The sequence below is a fragment of the Salmo trutta genome, unplaced genomic scaffold (genome assembly GCF_901001165.1).
Source record: "Salmo trutta unplaced genomic scaffold, fSalTru1.1, whole genome shotgun sequence".
Lineage (NCBI taxonomy): Eukaryota > Metazoa > Chordata > Actinopteri > Salmoniformes > Salmonidae > Salmo > Salmo trutta.
The window spans coordinates 1,851,750-1,871,639 of record NW_021823319.1 but is presented as its reverse complement, the minus strand read 5'-3'; the positions used below and the strand labels follow the sequence as shown (position 1 = coordinate 1,871,639).

The 19,890-nt window shown below is 43.7% G+C and overlaps 1 protein-coding gene across 2 annotated transcripts in view; it reads right to left on the bottom strand.

Annotated features, from left to right (window-relative positions):
- Positions 1 to 5,316: 5,316 nt before the first annotated feature.
- The window catches only part of LOC115190091 (inactive carboxypeptidase-like protein X2), a 101,492-nt gene continuing 86,918 nt past the window's right edge, over positions 5,317 to 19,890 (bottom strand). For both annotated transcript variants that reach the window (XM_029748567.1, XM_029748566.1), the window contains one exon: positions 5,317 to 6,530. In XM_029748567.1, coding sequence (XP_029604427.1) covers positions 6,253 to 6,530 — 278 coding nt within the window. In that variant the 3' untranslated portion in view covers positions 5,317 to 6,252. The remainder of the gene's footprint in view (positions 6,531 to 19,890) is intronic.

Here is a 19,890-nt window from a genome sequence, read left to right as displayed (position 1 = left end):
CTGCTCTGGTAGATGTGTATCTGATGTTCTGCTCTGGTAGATGTATAACTGATGTTCTGCTCTGGTAGATGTGTATCTGATGTTCTGTATTGGTAGATGTGTATCTGATGTTCTGCTCTGGTAGATGTGTATCTGATGTTCTGCTCTGGTAGATGTGTATCTGATGTTCTGTATTGGTAGATGTGTATCTGATGTTCTGTATTGGTAGATGTGTATCTGATGTTCTGTATTGGTAGATGTGTATCTGATGTTCTGTATTGGTAGATGTGTATCTGATGTTCTGCTCTGGTAGATGTGTATCTGATGTTCTGTATTGGTAGATGTGTATCTGATGTTCTGTATTGGTAGATGTGTATCTGATGTTCTGCTCTGGTAGATGTGTATCGGATGTTCTGCTCTGGTAGATGTGTATCGGATGTTCTGTATTGGTAGATGTGTATCTGATGTTCTGTATTGGTAGATGTGTATCTGATGTTCTGCTCTGGTAGATGTGTATCTGATGTTCTGTATTGGTAGATGTTTATCCGATGTTCTGTATTGGTAGATGTGTATCTGATGTTCTGTATTGGTAGATGTTTATCTGCAAAAAGTCATGTTCCATCCCCTGTGATTTAAAACCAACATGCTTTAAAGCAGGATTGTCAAACTAATTACATGAGGGCCTAGTGTCTTGACCTAGACAACCAGGTGAGGAGAGTCCCTTACTGAGACCTAGACAACCAGGTGAGGGGAGTTCCTTACTGAGACCTAGACAACCAGGTGAGGGGAGTTCCTTACTGAGACCTGGACAACCAGGTGAGGGGAGTTCCTTACTGAGACCTGGACAACCAGGTGAGGGGAGTTCCTTACTGAGACCTAGATGACCAGGTGAGGGAAGTTCCTTACTGAGACCTAGACGACCAGGTGAGGGGAGGTCCTTACTGAGACCTGGACAACCAGGTGAGGGGATTGCCTTAGTGAGACCTAGACAACCAGGTGAGGGGAGTTCCTTACTAATTAGTGACCTTAATTCATCAATCAAGTACAAGGGAGGAGTGAAACCCTGCAGACACTCAGCCCTCCATGGAATCAGTTTTCATATGTGCTTTATAGGGTTTCTTTACATATTAAAACAAAAAAACACTGTTTTAAGTGAGAATTGTCATTGGTCTGAAAGAGAAAAAAAAGAAATTCACATGAGCACCACAATTCCTACTCCGCCCATGCTCTACCAAGGTTTTCCAGCACACAGCTTGGACCTACTAGAGTATCTTTGGGGCGTGGTCTTGCACATAAATGCCTATAAATCAAGTCACAGATATTCATATTGTAACAAAACTGTGTACTTCTTGAAAACCACTGCCAAGACTCAACATATGCACCTTCATATCAACCACACGGTGGCGCTATAACGGGTACATTTCTATATATCTTGAAAAAAAACAATCTTGGAAAATGTTTGAAGATGTGTATCCAAAGATGCTTTATACCAAATTTGGTGCCGATCGGTCCAGCGGTTCTGGAGAAGATATTTAAATAAGTCAACATCATTGAAAATGGTCCAAAATACATCCCAAAAAATAATATTATATTGCATGATCAGTTTGATTTTGAGTTCTGATTTGGCGAACTGTACAGAAGTATCTCATCCTAGGGCGATGTGTCCTAACGGTGGCACAGTGGGCACACAGCTGAGCCCCGGCAACGCTGCTGGCAGCTTTAATATCAGAACTTAGTTGACTACAATACAACGTTGCCAATGTCTTTTTGTAATTGTTATAAACAAGCAAAGACACAAGGGCTTCAAATGAAAACCGAGATGACCCCATTAAAAGATAAATACGGTAGGCTAAATAGGCCTAATATTTTTTAATCATATTGAAATCAATTTCATGTTCAATCAATTGAGTTCTGTTTTGCTAATTGTAGGCTACTGTCTGTAATTCTTGTCTAACTTTCATGATGTGTAGGCCTAACAACATGTAAGCAAATGATGTGTGAAATATTACATTTAGATCATAGCCTAACCATTAGAATAAGCCGCCTCAATATTTGCAGCCATAGGTGATCATTTCTCTCTAGGAGCTGATCCGTGGTCAGTATTGTGGAATAATTTCAATGTTATTGGTAAGATTTGAGTGGACTAATGCTGATCTGAGAGCAGCGCTGCCTTTCTGAACGATTCTTTATCCGTATCGACACATGCTTTATTAACGACAAACATATTGAAAGTTCTCCCTTTATGTGGTGTTTTGTGAAATGCATGTGAGTTCTTCATCCGTTATAGATTCATTGTTAAAAAAAAAAACTGGGCAAGCTTAAGTTCCATCGCTATCAGGAAACCGGGCCCTAGTAATTACTACATCGACATGGCTATTTGCATTTATGCAAAACACATGGATTCTCCCTTTAAAGAGGGGAAGAGGGGGGGTTGAATATCAACAGCTGCTTCATATTAGTCACATACCAGTTCCTGGAAATGACTCTCAACGTACTGAATTACTTGGCTGAGGCAGCATTTGGAAAGAAATACAATTTGTAAAAAAATGGGGGGCCGTTCTCCCAGAGTCCCCCTCTAGTTTATTACTTGTGATTGGCTACTTCCCACTAAAGGGGATCTCTACCAACGTCTTTTTGATGTCTTTTTTTTGGGGGTCCTGTTCACATTTACATTTACATTTAAGTCATTTAGCAGACGCTCTTATCCAGAGCGACTTACAAATTGTTCAGACCGAATGTCTTTTTTTTTGGTGCGGTCCGGACCAGCCTTGATTTCAAAGTCCACGGACGGGACTCCCTAAAAACACACCACTTCGATACAAGTGACCCAATCATAGAGCAATCATAGACATCCATGTTTCACAAGTTTTGGACAGCATAGTACAGTACAATAGAGTAGTAGTTCTCAAACCTCTCCACGGGGGGGCCCCAGATCAAATCTTCAAGCTTTCGAATATCACCTAGCTATCTTTAAGATTAATGCACTAACTATAAATCGCTCTGGATAAGTGTGTCTGCTAAATTACTAAAATGTATAAATGTAAATAAACAAAAAATTACAAAAATGTATAAATGTAAAATTGTGAAACATCTGGAGATCCCCAAGGAGAGGTTTGAGAAACACTGAAGTAGAGCACAACAGAGAGCAGTACATTACAGTAAGTAGATTGTCTTTTCAACATTCATTCAGACCTGAAAATGAGCCTGATTTTATAACGTCCGGAAAATATGTATTTTCAACGTCTAGGAAAAAAACTAATTTTAAACGTCCAGAAAATATGTATTTACGACTTCCTCAAAATACATCCTTTCACCTTTCATTCAGAACCTAAAATGAACCCAACTTAAACGTCTGGAAAATATGTATTTTAAATGTAATTATGCTTACTGGGTACAAAATGTTGGTAACACACTGAAAGGTTATGAAGTCTGTTGATGACAAATGCATTGACAGAAGAGGGAGTGTACTGAATCAACACATAAGGGCTGGAACTTGTTCTTGATGCTGAAACAGCAAAGTGTCTGCCTTGTGTGTTTATCAGGCTAATTAGCTAGCTAGATAGCATGTGTACACTCACTGCAATGCACAGCCAATGCGCTACTTGCATGTGCTTTGGCCGGGTTTAGATTCAACATATCTAACTGGTTTATTAGCAAGACATAGTTTGTGTTGTGAGAGGCTGTTATTGGTTGAGGAAATGTAGGCTAGTGTTTGTGATGAAACTGAAATCTGGATGCACATGTTGCTATCTGGCCAGTTTGACTGTATCATGCCAGGGGTAGCTAGATTACAATGCACTTTGAATGTATTATAAGTTAGCAGCATTTTCTCAAAGCTTGATGTTGATTATGAACTTTATTTAGCTAGCTAGCTATGCTTTATGGAAGAATATAGCTAGCTAGCTACACTTCATGGAAGAATATAGCTAGCTAGCTACACTTTATGGAAGAATATAGCTAGCTACACTTCATGGAAGAATATAGCTAGCTAGCTACACTTAATGGAAGAATATAGCTAGCTAGCTACGCTTTATGGAAGAATATAGCTAGCTAGCAACGCTTAATGGAAGAATATAGCTAGCTAGCTACACTTCATGGAAGAATATAGCTAGCTAGCTACACTTTATGGAAGAATATAGCTAGCTACACTTCATGGAAGAATATAGCTAGCTAGCTACACTTCATGGAAGAATATAGCTAGCTAGCTACACTTCATGGAAGAATATAGCTAGCTAGCTACACTTCATGGAAGAATATAGCTAGCTAGCTACACTTAATGGAAGAATATAGCTAGCTAGCTACGCTTTATGGAAGAATATAGCTAGCTAGGATATATTGTCAACATTGAGATGTTACAGTCTTATTGACTTGAAGCTACTGGCTATAACAGCAGCCAAGGATGTTCACTAGCTTATTTGTCTGTGCTCTGATTTAGTTTATACAGATGACTTCAACCATATGAAAAACCTTCCATAGCCAATATAACTAGCTAGCTATCTTCCTTTGCTTGTCTCTTGCTTCTCATCCGACTGGTGATAGCTAGCTAGGTTAAATTCAATTGCTAACGACCCCGTTAAAAATCCGGTATATGGTTCTCGGCTCATGATGAGCGGCGGGGAGTGTGTTGTGTACCTCCAATCAAGTTGATTTTGCAAATGTTTTCGACATTGGTGACATATTGTCTTAGACATGATGTTAGGGAGATTTGAAGGTAACATTGAGCTTCATCCTACTGTCATGGTGGCGCCAACCGTCTGTCACCATGTTTAGTTGTTTTTATTTGACCTTTTTGGGTCGGAACCTACAAAACCCTTTCAGAACATCTTCAAATAACATGGTAGGATTTTCAGAGAGACTACAGTGTTCAAAGCTCTTCAAATATAAATATAAATATATATATTTTTATTAAAGATGTCCTCCGGCGATTCCTGAACTTTTACTGTTGAAAAGCGACGTGTATAAATACAGTCAAGTACACACACACACACACACTAAAGGGTAAAAGAAATACGTTTTGAGCAAAATAGTGTTTTTTTTGTTGACACAACTGCAACTTTTAAACAGTTGGTTTGATGGGGAATTCGTGATGTCATCGGCCTTCTCCCTTTGCGACCAATAGAGGAGCAGTAGAGAACAAAAGAGGAAAGTCCCCCCCCCTTAATAACTTGTGATGTCATGAGGATACCTGGACCAGCTATTGAGACGTGTGTTTTGTTTAAGTAAATCAGGGGATAAATGATCTGAAAAGCAGCCTGGAAGTAGGACTTTAAATCCTTTCTGAACGCAGAAAAATAACATGTGTGCATTATAAAACAAAATTATATATAGAGCTTTGTCTACATTCAAAATATATGCATCATTTTATTTATTTCAAAAGGATATTACTTGCAAGGATGAAGCTTGTAAACGTGTCGATAAGATAGTTATTACTGCTTTTTGTGCTGGTACTGTACTGCATGACTTAGAAGAGAGACACACATGGTAATATCCATGGTCAAAATTCATCATTTGAAATACAGACTGACAATTTCATTACCAAAAATAATGGCACAAAGTAAAACGGATATTTAGGGTTAACCCTGTATGCTGTAATAACACTTTGGTAGAGAAAGCCATTGCAACTTTTAAGATGGTCCAACAACAAAAAAATACACTTATTTTACAGTAAGACCAGCACCAGAGAGCTTAATTCATGGTTGAAAAAAAACAGCACCTTGTTTTAATACAGAAAACGCCATTATCACTCCAAATATCCCATCTTTACCATCAATCTCCAATCTGCACTTCCACCAACACTCTGAATGGATGCGGTTATTAAAACAGAGTTCCAAAACAGAGAAAGGAGTCCCGATCAAAGCAGATGTTTGGATCAGAACTAGAGAAGAGTTTGATCAAAACTAGAGAACAGTTTGATCAGAACTAGAGAACAGTTTGGATCAGAACTAGAGAACAGTTTGATCAGAACTAGAGAACAGTTGGATCAGAACTAGAGAACAGTTGGATCAGAACTAGAGAACAGTTGGATCAGAACTAGAGAACAGTTGGATCAGAACTAGAGAACAGTTTGATCAGAACTAGAGAGAGAGAGATGGTAGAGTCTGTCTCTCATTGCTCTCTTCAACCCCATTAGCCTTTGTCCGAGATCTGTTTGTGCTGCAAAAGCCCTATGGTCATTGTCGGATTGGCAGAACAATGACCACGTGTGTTGGCAAGACAGCACATTCAGGTGTGGGACCAGGCTACTCGTTCCTCTCTAACACTCCCTGGTGGTCCCTATGATGTCCTCACGCGCCTGTGTCTGGGGCCGGGCCTGCGCGCTTGCAGCTGCCTGACGGGGAGCCTAAGAGGCTGTCTGATGGGCTGCTTGTTGTATCTCTCCATGATCTCTTTGATGCGTGATAGGTTGGTACGGCTGACGGTGAAGTCACAGCGGGTCGCTCCGATGTCATAGCCCACCTCGCACACTTTACTACTGGCACTGTAGCCCTCAGCCCTCACCGTGATGCTGTACTCTCCTGGGTTCAACAGCCTCCAGTAGTCCCCGTCCGCCGCTAAGGAGAGAAAGAGAGGAGTGTGAGTGAGTGAGTGAGTGAGTGAGTGAGTGAGTGAATGACAGAGAGAGAGAGGCACCTAGATCTTCTGCACAGATTCTGTCAGACCTGGGCCCTGACAGTAAATCTCAGTAAGACAAAAATAATGGTATTTCAAAAAAGGTCCAGTTGCCAGGACCACAAATACAAATTCCATCTAGACACCGTTGCCCTAGAGCACACAGAAAACTATACTGTACATGCCTCGGCCTAAACATCAGCGCCACAGGTAACTTCCACAAAGCTGTGAACGAGCTGAGACAAGGCAAGAAGGGTCTTCTATGCCATCGAAAGGAACAGAAAATTTGACATACCAATTAGGATCTGGCTGATAATACTTGAATCAGTTATAGAATCCATTGCCCTTTATGGTTGTGAGGTCTGGGGTCCGCTCACCAACCAAGAATTCACAAAATGGGACAAACAACAAATTGAGACTCTGCATGCAGAATTCTGCAAAAAAATATCCTCCGGTTACAACGTAGAACACCAAATAATGCAGAGCAGAATTAGGCCGATACCCGCTAATGATCAAAATCCAGAAAAAGTGACCACCTAAAAGGAAGTGATTCCCAAACTTTCCAAAACAAAGCCATCACCTACAGAGAGATGAACCAACATGGTCCAAGCACACCAAGACAGTCGTGGAGAGGGCACGACAAAACCTATTCCCCTTCTGGAGACTGAAAAGATTTGGCATGGGGTCCTCAGATTCTCAAAATGTTCTACAGCTGCATCATCGAGAGCATCCTGACTGGTTGCGTCACTGCCTGGTACGGCAACTGCTCGGCCTCTGACTGCAAGGCATTACAGAGTACATCACTGGGGCCAAGCTTCCTGCCATCCAATTGTCAGACTCCAGCCACCCTAGTCATAGACGGTCCTCTCTGCTACCTCACGGCAAGCAGTACAGGAGCACCAAGTCTAGGTCCAAGAGGCTTCTAAACAGCTTCTACCCCCCAAGCCATAAGACTCCTGAACATCTAATCAAATGGCCACCCAGACTATTTGCATAGGGAGGAGACACTGCTACTCTTTGTTGTTATCATCTATGCATAGTCACTTTAATAACTCTACCTACATGTACATACTACCACAATTACCTCGACTAACCGGTGCCCCTGCACATTGACTCTATATCGGTACCCCCTGTATATAACCTCCACATTGACTCTGTACCGGTACTCCCTGTATATAGCCTCCACATTGACTCTGTACCGGTACTCCCTGTATATAGCCTCCACATTGACTCTATATCGGTACCCCCTGTATATAGCCTCCACATTGACTCTGTACCGGTACCCCCTGTATATAGCCTCCACATTGACTCTGTACCGGTACCCCCTGTATATAGCCTCCACATTGACTCTGTACCGGTACCCCCTGTATATAGCCTCCACATTGACTCTGTACCGGTACCCCCTGTATATAGTCTCCACATTGATTCTGTACCAGTACCCCCCTGTATATAGCCTCCACATTGACTCTGTACCGTAACACCCTGTATATAGCCTCCACATTGACTCTGTACCGGTACCCCCTGTATATAGCCTCCACATTGACTCTGTACCGTAATACCCTGTATATAGCCTCCACATTGACTCTGTACCGTAACACCTTGTATATAGCCTCCACATTGACTCTGTACCGTAACACCCTGTATATAGCCTCCACATTGACTCTGTACCGTAACACCCTGTATATAGCCTCCACATTGACTCTGTACCGGTACACCCTGTATATAGCCTCCACATTGACTCTGTACCGGTACCCCCTGTATATAGCCTCCACATTGACTCTGTACCGTAACACCCTGTATATAGCCTCCACATTGACTCTGTACCGTAACACCCTGTATATAGCCTCCACATTGACTCTGTACCGTAACACCCTGTATATAGCCTCCACATTGACTCTGTACCGGTATCCCCTGTATATAGCCTCCACATTGACTCTGTACCGTAATACCCTGTATATAGTCTCCACATTGACTCTATACCGGTAGCCCCTGTATATAGCCTCCACATTGACTCTGTACCGGTACCCCCTGTATATAGCCTCCACATTGACTCTGTACCGTAACACCCTGTATATAGCCTCCACATTGACTCTGTACCGGTACCCCCTGTATATAGCCTCCACATTGACTCTGTACCGTAACACCCTGTATATAGCCTCCACATTGACTCTGTACCGTAATACCCTGTATATAGCCTCCACATTGACTCTGTACCGGTACCCCCTGTATATAGCCTCCACATTGACTCTGTACCGTAACACCCTGTATATAGCCTCCACATTGACTCTGTACCGTAATACCCTGTATATAGCCTCCACATTGACTCTGTACCGTAATACCCTGTATATAGCCTCACTACTGTTATTTTACTCTTTAATTACTTTTATTACTTATTCTTATTCGTATTTAAAAAAATATATAATAATATATATATTTTTTATATATTTTTTTATATATATACTGCTCTAAAAAATAAAGGGAACACTAAAATAACACATCCTAGATCTGAATGAATGAAATAATCTTATTAAATACTTTTTTCTTTACATAGTTGAATGTGCTGACAACAAAATCACACAAAATGAATCAATGGAAATCAAATTTATCAACCCATGGAGGTCTGTATTTGGAGTCACACTCAAAATTAAAGTGGAAAACCACACTACAGGCTGATCCAACTTTGATGTAATGTCCTTAAAACAAGTCAAAATGAGGCTCAGTAGTGTGTGTGGCCTCCACGTGCCTGTACGACCTCCCAACAATGCCTGGGCATGCTCCTGATGAGGTGGCGGATGGTCTCCTGAGGGATCTCCTCCCAGACCTAGACTAAAGCATCTGCCAACTCCTGGACAGTCTGTGGTGCAACGTGGCGTTGGTGGATGGAGCGAGACATGATGTCCCAGATGTGCTCAATTGGATTCAGGTCTGGGGAATGGGCGGGCCAGTCCATAGCATCAATGCCTTCCTCTTGCAGGAACTGCTGACACACTACAGCCACATGAGGTCTAGCATTGTCTTGCATTAGGAGGAACCCAGGGTCAACCGCACCAGCATATGGTCTCACAAGGGGTCTGAAGATCTCATCTCGGTACCTAATGGCAGTCAGGCTACTTCTGGCGAGCACATGGAGGGCTGGCCCCTCAAAGAAATGCCACCCCACACCATGACTGACCCACCACCAAACCGGTCATGCTGGAGGATGTTGCAGGCAGCAGAACGTTCTCCACGGCGTCTCCAGACTCTGTCACGTCTGTCACATGTGCTCAGTGTGAACCTGCTTTCATCTGTGAAGAGCACAGGGCGCCAGTGGCGAATTTGCCAATCTTGGTGTTCTCTGGCAAATGCCAAACGTCCTGCACGGTGTTGGGCTGTAAGCACAACCCCCACCTGTGGACGTCGGGCCCTCATACCACCCTCATGGAGTCTGTTTCTGACCGTTTGAGCAGACACATGCACATTTGTGGCCTGCTGGAGGTCATTTTGCAGGGCTCTGGCAGTGCTCCTCCTGCTCCTCCTTGCACAAAGGCGGAGGTAGCGGTCCTGCTGCTGGGTTGTTGCCCTCCTACGACTTCCTCCACGTCTCCTGATGTACTGGCCTGTCTCCTGGTAGCGCCTCCATGCTCTGGACACTACGCTGACAGACACAGCAAAGCTTCTTGCCACAGCTCGCATTGATGTGCCATCCTGGATGAGCTGCACTACCTGAGCCACTTGTGTGGGTTGTAGACTCCGTCTCATGCTACCACTAGAGTGAAAGCACCGCCAGCATTCAAAAGTGACCAAAACATCAGCCAGGAAGCATAGGAACTGAGAAGTGGTCTGTGGTCACCACCTGCCGAACCACTCCTTTATTGGGGGTGTCTTGCTAATTGCCTATAATTTCCACCTGTTGTCTATTCCATTTGCACAACAGCATGTGAAATTTATTGTCAATCATTGTTGCTTCCTAAGTGGACAGTTTGATTTCACAGAAGTGTGATTGACTTGGAGTTACATTGTGCTGTTTAATGTTCCCTTTATTTTTTTGAGCAGTGTATATTTTTAAACTGCACTGATGGTTAGGGGCTTGTAAGCATGTGAGGTGAAATCACTGTGAGGTGAAATGCTGAATACCTGTTGTATTCAGCATTTCACTGTGAGGTCTACACCTGTTGTATTTGGCGCATGTGACTAACACAATGTGATTTGATTTGAACCTGGAGAAGAGTCCCCTAAGCAAGCTGGTTCCTGGGGCTCTGTTCACACACACAAACACACCCCACAGAGCCTCAGGACAATTAGACCCAACCAAATCATGAAAAAACAAAAAGATAATTACCTGATGCATTGGAAAGAATTAATACAAAAACAGAGCAAACTAGAATGCTATTTGGCCCTAAACAGAGAGAACACAGTGGCAGAAAACCTGACCACTGTGATTGACCCAAACTTAAGGAAATCTTTGACTATGTACAGACTCAGTGAGCATAGCCTTGCTATTGAGAAAGGCCGCCGTAGGAAGACCTGGCTCTCAAGAGCAGACAGGCTATGTGCAACACTGCCCACAAAAGGTGAAAGTTGAGCTGAACTTCCTAACCTCCTGCTAAATGTATGACCATATTAGAGACACATATTTTCCCTCAGATTACACAGACCCACAAAGGATTCAAAAACAAATCCAATTTTGATAAACTCCCATATCTACTGGGTGAAACACCACAGTGTTCCATCACAGCAGCAACATATGTTTCCACATGCCAATAAAGCCCAATTGAATTAGAGAGAGAGAGAGAGAGAGAGAGAGAGAGAGAGAGAGAGAGAGACAGAGAGAGACAGAGAGAGACAGAGAGAGAGACAGAGAGACAGAGAGAGAGAGAGAGAGAGAGAGAGAGAGAGAGAGAGAGAGAGAGAGAGACAGAGAGAGAGACAGAGAGAGAGAGAGAGAGAGAGAGATACAGAGAGAGAGAGAGAGAGACAGAGAGAGAGAGAGAGAGATACAGAGAGAGAGAGAGAGAGACAGAGAGAGACAGAGAGAGAGAGAGAGAGAGAGAGAGAGAGAGAGAGAGAGACAGAGAGACAGATAACAGATAACAGAGACATATATATATATATAGAGAGAGAGAGAGAAGTCATGCAGAAGAACAGCTCCTGACTTGTTATAACTTTTTGGTTGTTAAGAGCGAGATTGACACGACTAAATTAGCAAAAAATGTATAGGTAATCTAATTGTACAACTGAAGATCAAAACAGGAGGAAAAGATTGACAGAGAGTGAGTAAAAAGACCAATCTTCATCGTGGTAGCTAGCCAAATTCAAATCTGTCAGCTAGCTCACCGTCTAGCTCTAACCGTTTACTGGTGGTAACCATAGCAACATGGCCACTGAGGCAGCGCTAGCATCGACAGTAACGGCAGAGACTGAGAGACTTTCTCCGTTGTTTTTTGAATACCCGGCAGAAATTAAATCAGAGAAGGGAAGAATCAACTTTAAACACCGAATTCTGAGGGAGAACCCAGAAACTTTGTTTGCCGACTGCTCACAAAACGGGACTGTTACAAACCTGCTATTTTACACAGACCACACTACTGCCTGGCATACAGCTGTAACTAGCCATTTCAGCTACACCACGAAGAAAGGCATCTGCAAGGGAAGACAAATCCACATTTTTGAGGACAGCGATAAGGACCAGGAAAACAGGTTTCTGACAGTAAACATGTATCAGAACGGCACTATCATGGTCCAGGGCAGTGAGGCTGCACTCAGCTCTGTTGTGCAGGACTTCCCCACCCTAATGAAGATAGCAGAAAGTAAAAAAGACAAGGACAGCACCCCGACCTCTCCCCTCACCTCAGGCACCCCAACAGCAGGACTATCCTCCCCCCTGCCTGCCTACAACCACCAGAGCCAAGACCACACTACCATCAGCCTGTTGAGAGACAGGCTGGCTCTGTTAGAGGTATGGGTTACTGAGCTGAAGGAGCAGCCCCCCAGCTACACCACCTCCAGCCCAGACACAGAGCTTCTACAGGACCAGATCAACCAGTGCAGGACCCAGCTGAAGAACTCTGTCCAGGAGCTGAGAGAGAGCCTTACCACAGCGCTTGAGGAGGTAAAGGCCACCATGAGGAGAGAGCTGGTGCAGGTAAAGGAGGAGATGGCAAAGGAGTTGTCTGTCATCAAGAGGGTGCTACAGCAGAGAGAACAGACTGTAGAGACTCCCAGAGAGAAGCTGCAGCCCCTCACCACCCCTAACAACCCCACTGACCCACCTTTACCCACAATCCCCCCCCATACCGACAACACTTTACCCACACCCCCAGTCAACAAAGAGGCCCACATAGAGACACCTACTACAGAGAGAAGCTCTCTGGCCCCCCCTGACACACCCCCACACACCCCTCCATGTACACAGGCCCTGTCTACTCCAGCCCCAGACCGAAAACGCACCAATCTGGTAAAACCCACTGAGGTGGCCATCCTCATTGACTCAAATGGGAAATTCATTCAAGAAGATAAACTCTTCCCCCAACACAAGGTGCGCAAAATATGGTGCCCAAAAACACAAGATGCACTCCACATCCTGTCCCAGCCTGACTTTGGCACACCAGGCCACATTATTATTCACACCGGCACCAACAACCTGCGAGAGGAGCAGGAGAGAGTAGGCAGCCTGGTCAACAGAGTAGCAGAGAGGGCCTCTGAGTGGTTCCCCAACTCCCACATCACCATCTCCACTCTGCTGCCCCGCAAAGACTTTCATCCCCGTACCATCCAGAAAGTCAACGCTGACATCACCAGAGGGTGTGGCCTACTCCCGAACATACACATTGCTCACCACCCAACAATCACCCCAGAGCATCTACACGACCACTCCCACCTGAGGAAGCAGACAGTAGGGATGTTTGCCAAGTCCCTAAAGGACGTAGCACTTGGTAGACAAACACCCCATGCTGTACTGGACAGAGGAGCACCCAGAGACCCCTACCAGACCACTGCACCACCAAGGAGCCCCAGGCCCCTTCAACGCCACACCAGACCCAGTGCACCCCACAGGCCCCACCCACCCCCAGAGCATCACCACTTCCATCGGCTTAGCCAGACCAGACCGGGCCCAGCCTATTATCCCGCACCAGACCACCACCCCTACCAGACCAGAGAGGAAGTCCCACAGCCCAGACCTGGCCCCCCTCCACCTCACAGGGCCCAACAGCAGGACCAGCGCAGCTACGCGGAGGTCGTCAGAGGACAGGAGAACCCTGTAGGATTAAGTGAGATTAAACAGCTCCTCCAATACATCTGCACCAAACTGCACTAAACACACACGGACGCATACACACACACACCACACACACACACACACACACACACACCTATTGTACTAGAATTTACTTGTTCAATGAATAGGAATATTTAACAGAATAACAGAATAAATGTTAGCTGATATCCTGTTTATCTCGCTCTTAACAACTTATTAGTTAATCGTTACTGTATTTCTGACTGCTACTCTTTCTTTTTGCAACATGAAATCACTATCAGTTAGCATGTGGAACATTCAGGGTCTAAACTCATCAACCTTTGGTCTGAAGAGTTTAGCACTGGAGTTCAACAAAAATCTGAAAGATGTTGACGTCATCATTCTGCAGGAGACATGGTGTAAGGCTGACGTTGTCACTCACTGTCCCACAGGCTACAGAGAGGTCATTGTGCCATCACAGAAACACAGCTCTGTCAATAGAGGCAGAGACTCTGGAGGATTGATCATTTGGTACAAATCCGAACTACAAAATCTAATTGATCCCCTCAAAATTGGCAAATACCACATTTGGTTAAAACTAAAAAAAGAACTTGTACTGACAGGAAAAGATGTGTTCCTTTGCGCAATATATATCCCCCCCTCAGAATCCCCATATTACTCAGAGGAGATCTTCCCCACCCTCGAGGAAGAGACGTGCCCTTTCCAGGCCCAGGGAAATGTGCTCATCTGTGGGGACACAAATGCGCGCACAGGAACACTACCTGATCTAACGAGCACACGAGGGGACAGCTTTATTACAGGCCATACTGTTTCTAACTATCTTAATCTCCCCCATAGAAACAACAGTGACAGCACCGTCAACAAAAACGGAAGGGATCTTTTGCAGCTCTGTAGAAGCCTGGGTCTGTACTTTGTCAATGGTAGGTTACGGGGGGACTCTTTGGGGAGATTCACCTACTGCTCACCTCTTGGCCACAGTACAGTAGACTATATGATCACAGACATGGACCCTTTCTCTCTCAGCTCATTCACTGTCAAGCCACTAACACCTCTGTCTGATCACAGCCAAATTACGTTGTTCCTCAAAAGAACAGACCTGGAAACAACCACACATTCACAGCCCAGTAAGCTGTACAACATCAGAAATTCATACAGATGGGCCCAAAACAGCACAGAAGAATACCAGAAAGCAACCTGGAACCAAAATATCCAAACACTCTTAGATAACTTTCTGGATACCACATTCACTCACAGTAAAGAAGGCATCAATCTAGCAGTACGAAACATCAACTATATATTCAGGCAAACGGCAAAAGAAGCACAATTGAAATTGATAAAAAACAAAACTAAAAAAATCACAGATGACAACTGGTTTGATGCAGATTGTAAAATTATAAGGAAAAAACTTAGAACACTATCCAACCAAAAGCACAGAGACCCAAATAATGGTGAATTACGCCTTCATTACTGTGAGACTTTAAAACTCTATAAACGTACACTCAGAACCAAAAAAGCACAGTACAACAGCAAGCAGCTGACACTAATTGAGGAGTCCATAAACACAAACAACTTTTGGCAAAATTGGAAAAAACTAAAAAAATCTAAACAAGAGGAATTAGCAATACAAAATGGTGACATATGGACAACCCATTTCAAAACACTCTACAACACCGTTCAAATTGACACAAACGCAGAACAACGCCAAATCCATGAGAAGTTGAATGGATTAGAAAAAGCTATAAAGGACAATCAAAACCCATTGGACTCCCCAATTACTGACCAGGAGCTCTATAAGAAACTTCAGGCTCTCAAATTTAAAAAAGCCTGCGGACCTGATGGCATCCTAAATGAAATGCTCAAACTCACTAGTGCAAAATTTCAATTGGCTATATTAAAATTGTTTAATTTGATCCTGAGTGTAGGTTATTTCCCTGACATCTGGAATCAAGGACTCATAACCCCAATCTTTAAGAATGGAGACAAATTTGACCCTAACAATTACAGAGGCATTTGTGTGAACAGTAACCTGGGGAAGGTTTTCTGTAGTATCATCAATGTAAGAGTTCTAAACTTCCTTAATAAGCACAATGTCTTGAGTAAAAGCCAAATTGGATTTATACCAAAACATCGCACAACTGATCATATTTACACATTACACACCCTGATAGATAAACATGTCCACCAAAATAATACCAAAATATACACTTGCTTTATCGACTTCCAAAAAGCATTTGATTCTATTTGGCATACAGGACTGTTCTACAAAGTTATTGAAAGTGGTGTAGGGGGTAAAACATATGACATAATTAAATCAATGTATACTGGCAATACGTGCAGCATTAAAATTGGTAAGAAAAGGACAGAATTCTTTAACCAGGGGCGGGGCCTTCGTCAGGGTTGCAATCTGAGCCCTGCACTCTTCAATATTTACATTAACGAATTGGCCACTATTCTAGAAAAATCCTCAGCCCCTGGTGTTAGTCTCCACAATTCAGAAGTTAAATGCCTACTCTTCGCAGATGACCTATGCCTGCTGTCACCCACAGCACCTGGCCTACAGCAGAGCCTGGACCTGCTAGAGCAGTACTGCCAGACTTGGGCCCTGGCAGTAAACCCCAAAAAGACTAAAATAATGATTTTCCAGAGAAGATCCAGATCTCAGGGAATTAGACCAAAGTTCTCAATTGGTACAAAATATATAGAGTACTGTACACACTACAATTACTTAGGTTTAAAAATAAGCTCAACTGGACACCTTAATGAGGCAGTGAATGAACTGAGAGAGAAAGCACGCAGGGCATTCTACGCCATTAAAAAGCAAATTCAAATTGAAATACCTATTAAAATTTGGCTAAAACTAATTGAATATGTCATTGAACCAATTGCACTTTATGGCAGCGAGGTGTGGGGTCCACTTGCAAAACAAGATTTCATCAAATGGGACAAACACCCCATTGAAACCCTACATGCAGAGTTCTGTAGGATTCTCCTACGTGTCCAGAGGAAAACTACAAACAATGCATGCAGGGCAGAATTAGGCCAATATCCACTAATAATAAAAACTCAAAAAAGAGCAATTAAGTTTTGGAAACATCTAAAATACAGTGACCCCCTCTCATATCATTACCAAGCCCTGCAATGCCAAGAGCTGAGCAAAGAAAAGAGTCCCCTCATCCAGCTGGTCCTGGGGCTGAGTTCACAAACCTGTTCTACTAACACACTGAAGCCTCAGGACCAGAACATCCAATCAATCAGAATAAACCAAATTACAACACAGTCAAAACAAAACTACATTGCTTATTGGGAAACACAAGCACAAACACAAAGCAAAATGCAGTGCTATCTGGCCCTAAATCGACAGTACACTATGGCTAAATATTTGACCATGGTTACTGATCAAAACCTTAGAAAAACCTTGACAAAGTACAGGCTCAGTGAGCACAGCCTTGCCATTGAGAAGGGTAGACACAGGAAAACCTGGCTCCCTGTAGAGGAAAGGCTGTGCAACCACTGCACAACAGCAGAACCTGAGACGGAGCTGCATTTCCTGACAAAATGTCAAAAATATAAAACAATTAGAGAGTGTCATTTCCCCAAATTTGAAATCCTTATTCAAGGTTTTAAAGACCTCTCTGATGAGGATAGGCTACCCATCCTGTTGGGGGAGGACGCAGAGAGCTGTGGGTTGGCAGCGCACTACATTGCTGCCTGCCATAAGTTGAGGGACAGTGTCTGACAGACCAATAAACCTGCACATGTCCTCAACTGTATGATTATTGTTATTGTTGAATGTATGGTTATATTGACCGTTGGTTATTGTTGTTACTGTTGTCCCGTTGACAATTTTTGATTCTCATTTTTATTTATTTTTTATATTGTAAATATCCAAAGTAAGCTTTGGCAATATGTACATTGTTACGTCATGCCAATAAAGCGAATTGAATTGAATTGAATTGAATTGACAGAGAGAGAGAGAGAGAGAGAGAGAGAGAGACAGAGAGAGAGAGACAGAGAGAGAGAGAGAGAGAGAGAGAGAGAGAGAGAGAGAGAGACAGAGAGAGAGAGAGAGACAGAGAGAGACAAAGAGAGAGAGAGAGAGAGAGAGAGAGAGAGAGAGACAGAGAGAGAGAGAGACAGAGAGAGAGAGAGACAGAGAGAGACAGAGAGAGAGAGAGAGAGACAGAGAGAGAGAGAGAGAGAGACAGAGAGAGAGACAGAGAGAGACAGAGAGAGAGAGAGGTGCTGCATATGTATTTTAGGTTACGTGTCAGAAGAAGTGTGAGAAAGACAGTTCACAGCTTGTGTCAGCATTCTGATCCACACTGCATTCCACCATACAGGTCATGGACTGTGAATCATCAAAATATGAGATTTTTTGTTTTAAGCCAGTCGAAGTTAACTTTCCTGTATGCAAATACAGTTCTGGAAGAATGCAGCACATCTTGATACTTGGCAAGAGCGAAAGGCAAAAGCTTCACAAAGCGATCCTCTAGGAATTCACTGACTGAACTGAGAAAGAAAGGAGGGAGGGCAGAAAATAGAGAAGGGGGGAAAACGAGGGAAGGAGAGGGTGTTCTAGCCTACTTCATGAAGAGAGGAACTCTCCAAAACGAGGGAAGGAGAGGGTGTTCTAGCCTACTTCATGAAGAGAGGAACTCTCCAAAACGAGGGAAGGAGAGGGTGTTCTAGCCTACTTCATGAAGAGAGGAACTCTCCTTTAATTCTCATCTGTTTAGAAGTTTAAAAATAGCACCGCGTTGTCATCTTGGATTTACCTCCCTGCTATCTCCTGTCTCCTGTCTCCACTAGTTATGACATTGTGGTTTACCTCCCTCCTGTCTCCTGTCTCCTCCCTCCTGTCTCCTGTCTCCACTAGTTATGACATTGTGTTTTACCTCCCTGCTGTCTCCTGTCTCCACCCTCCTGTCTCCTCCCTGCTGTCTCCTGTCTCCTCCCTCCTGTTTCCTGTCTCCACTAGTTATGACATTGTGGTTTACCTCCCTGCTGTCTCCTGTCTCCTCCCTCCTGTCTCCTGTCTCCTCCCTCCTGTCTCCTGTCTCCTCCCTCCTGTCTCCTGTCTCCACTAGTTATGACATTGTGTTTTACCTCCCTGCTGTCTCCTGTCTCCACCCTCCTGTCTCCTCCCTGCTGTCTCCTGTCTCCTCCCTCCTGTCTCCTGTCTCCTGTCTCCACTAGTTATGACATTGTGGTTTACCTCCCTGCTGTCTCTGTCTCCTCCCTCCTGTCTCCTGTCTCCACTAGGCATGACATTGTGTTTTATGTGTTTGTTGATCCAGCCACAGAAACGGCAGTTTGATGTCCTACCCATCATGCTGTTCACCCACCCACCCATCTCAGCTCAACCACTGATCTGTGTGTGAAATATGGTGCCGGTTATGAAACTGTTGATCCTCTGTACCAGTTACACGAAGAGCAACACATTGGTCCCAGTAGAACGTCTGCTTTAACCAGTGACTCACTGAGGTTACTAATCTACAAGTGAAGCTTGGTGTTGCTTTATCCTTTCCCTATAGAACGCTAATAACTAATCATATTGATATGTTCCTAAAACAAACCAGGAACGTCTTCATTATTAATGTCTGTCCTTCTGTGTGTATCTACTGTCTGTCTATCCTTCTGTGTGTGTATCTACTGTCTGTCTGTCCTTCTGTGTGTGTATCTGCTGTCTGTCTATCCTTCTGTGTGTATCTACTGTCTGTCTATCCTTCTGTGTGTGTATCTACTGTCTGTCTATCCTTCTGTGTGTGTATCTACTGTCTGTCTATCCTTCTGTGTGTGTATCTACTGTCTGTCTATCCTTCTGTGTGTGTATCTGCTGTCTGTCTATCCTTCTGTGTGTGTATCTACTGTCTGTCTATCCTTCTGTGTGTGTGTATCTACCATCTGCCTATCCTTCTGTGTGTGTATCTACCATCTGTCTATCCTTCTGTGTGTGTGTGTGTGTGAGTGTGTGTGTGTGTGTGTGTGTGTGTGTGTGAATGTTATGTTTGTGAGTGTATCTACTGTCTGTCTATCCTTCTGTGTGTGTGTGTGAGTGTGTGTGTGTG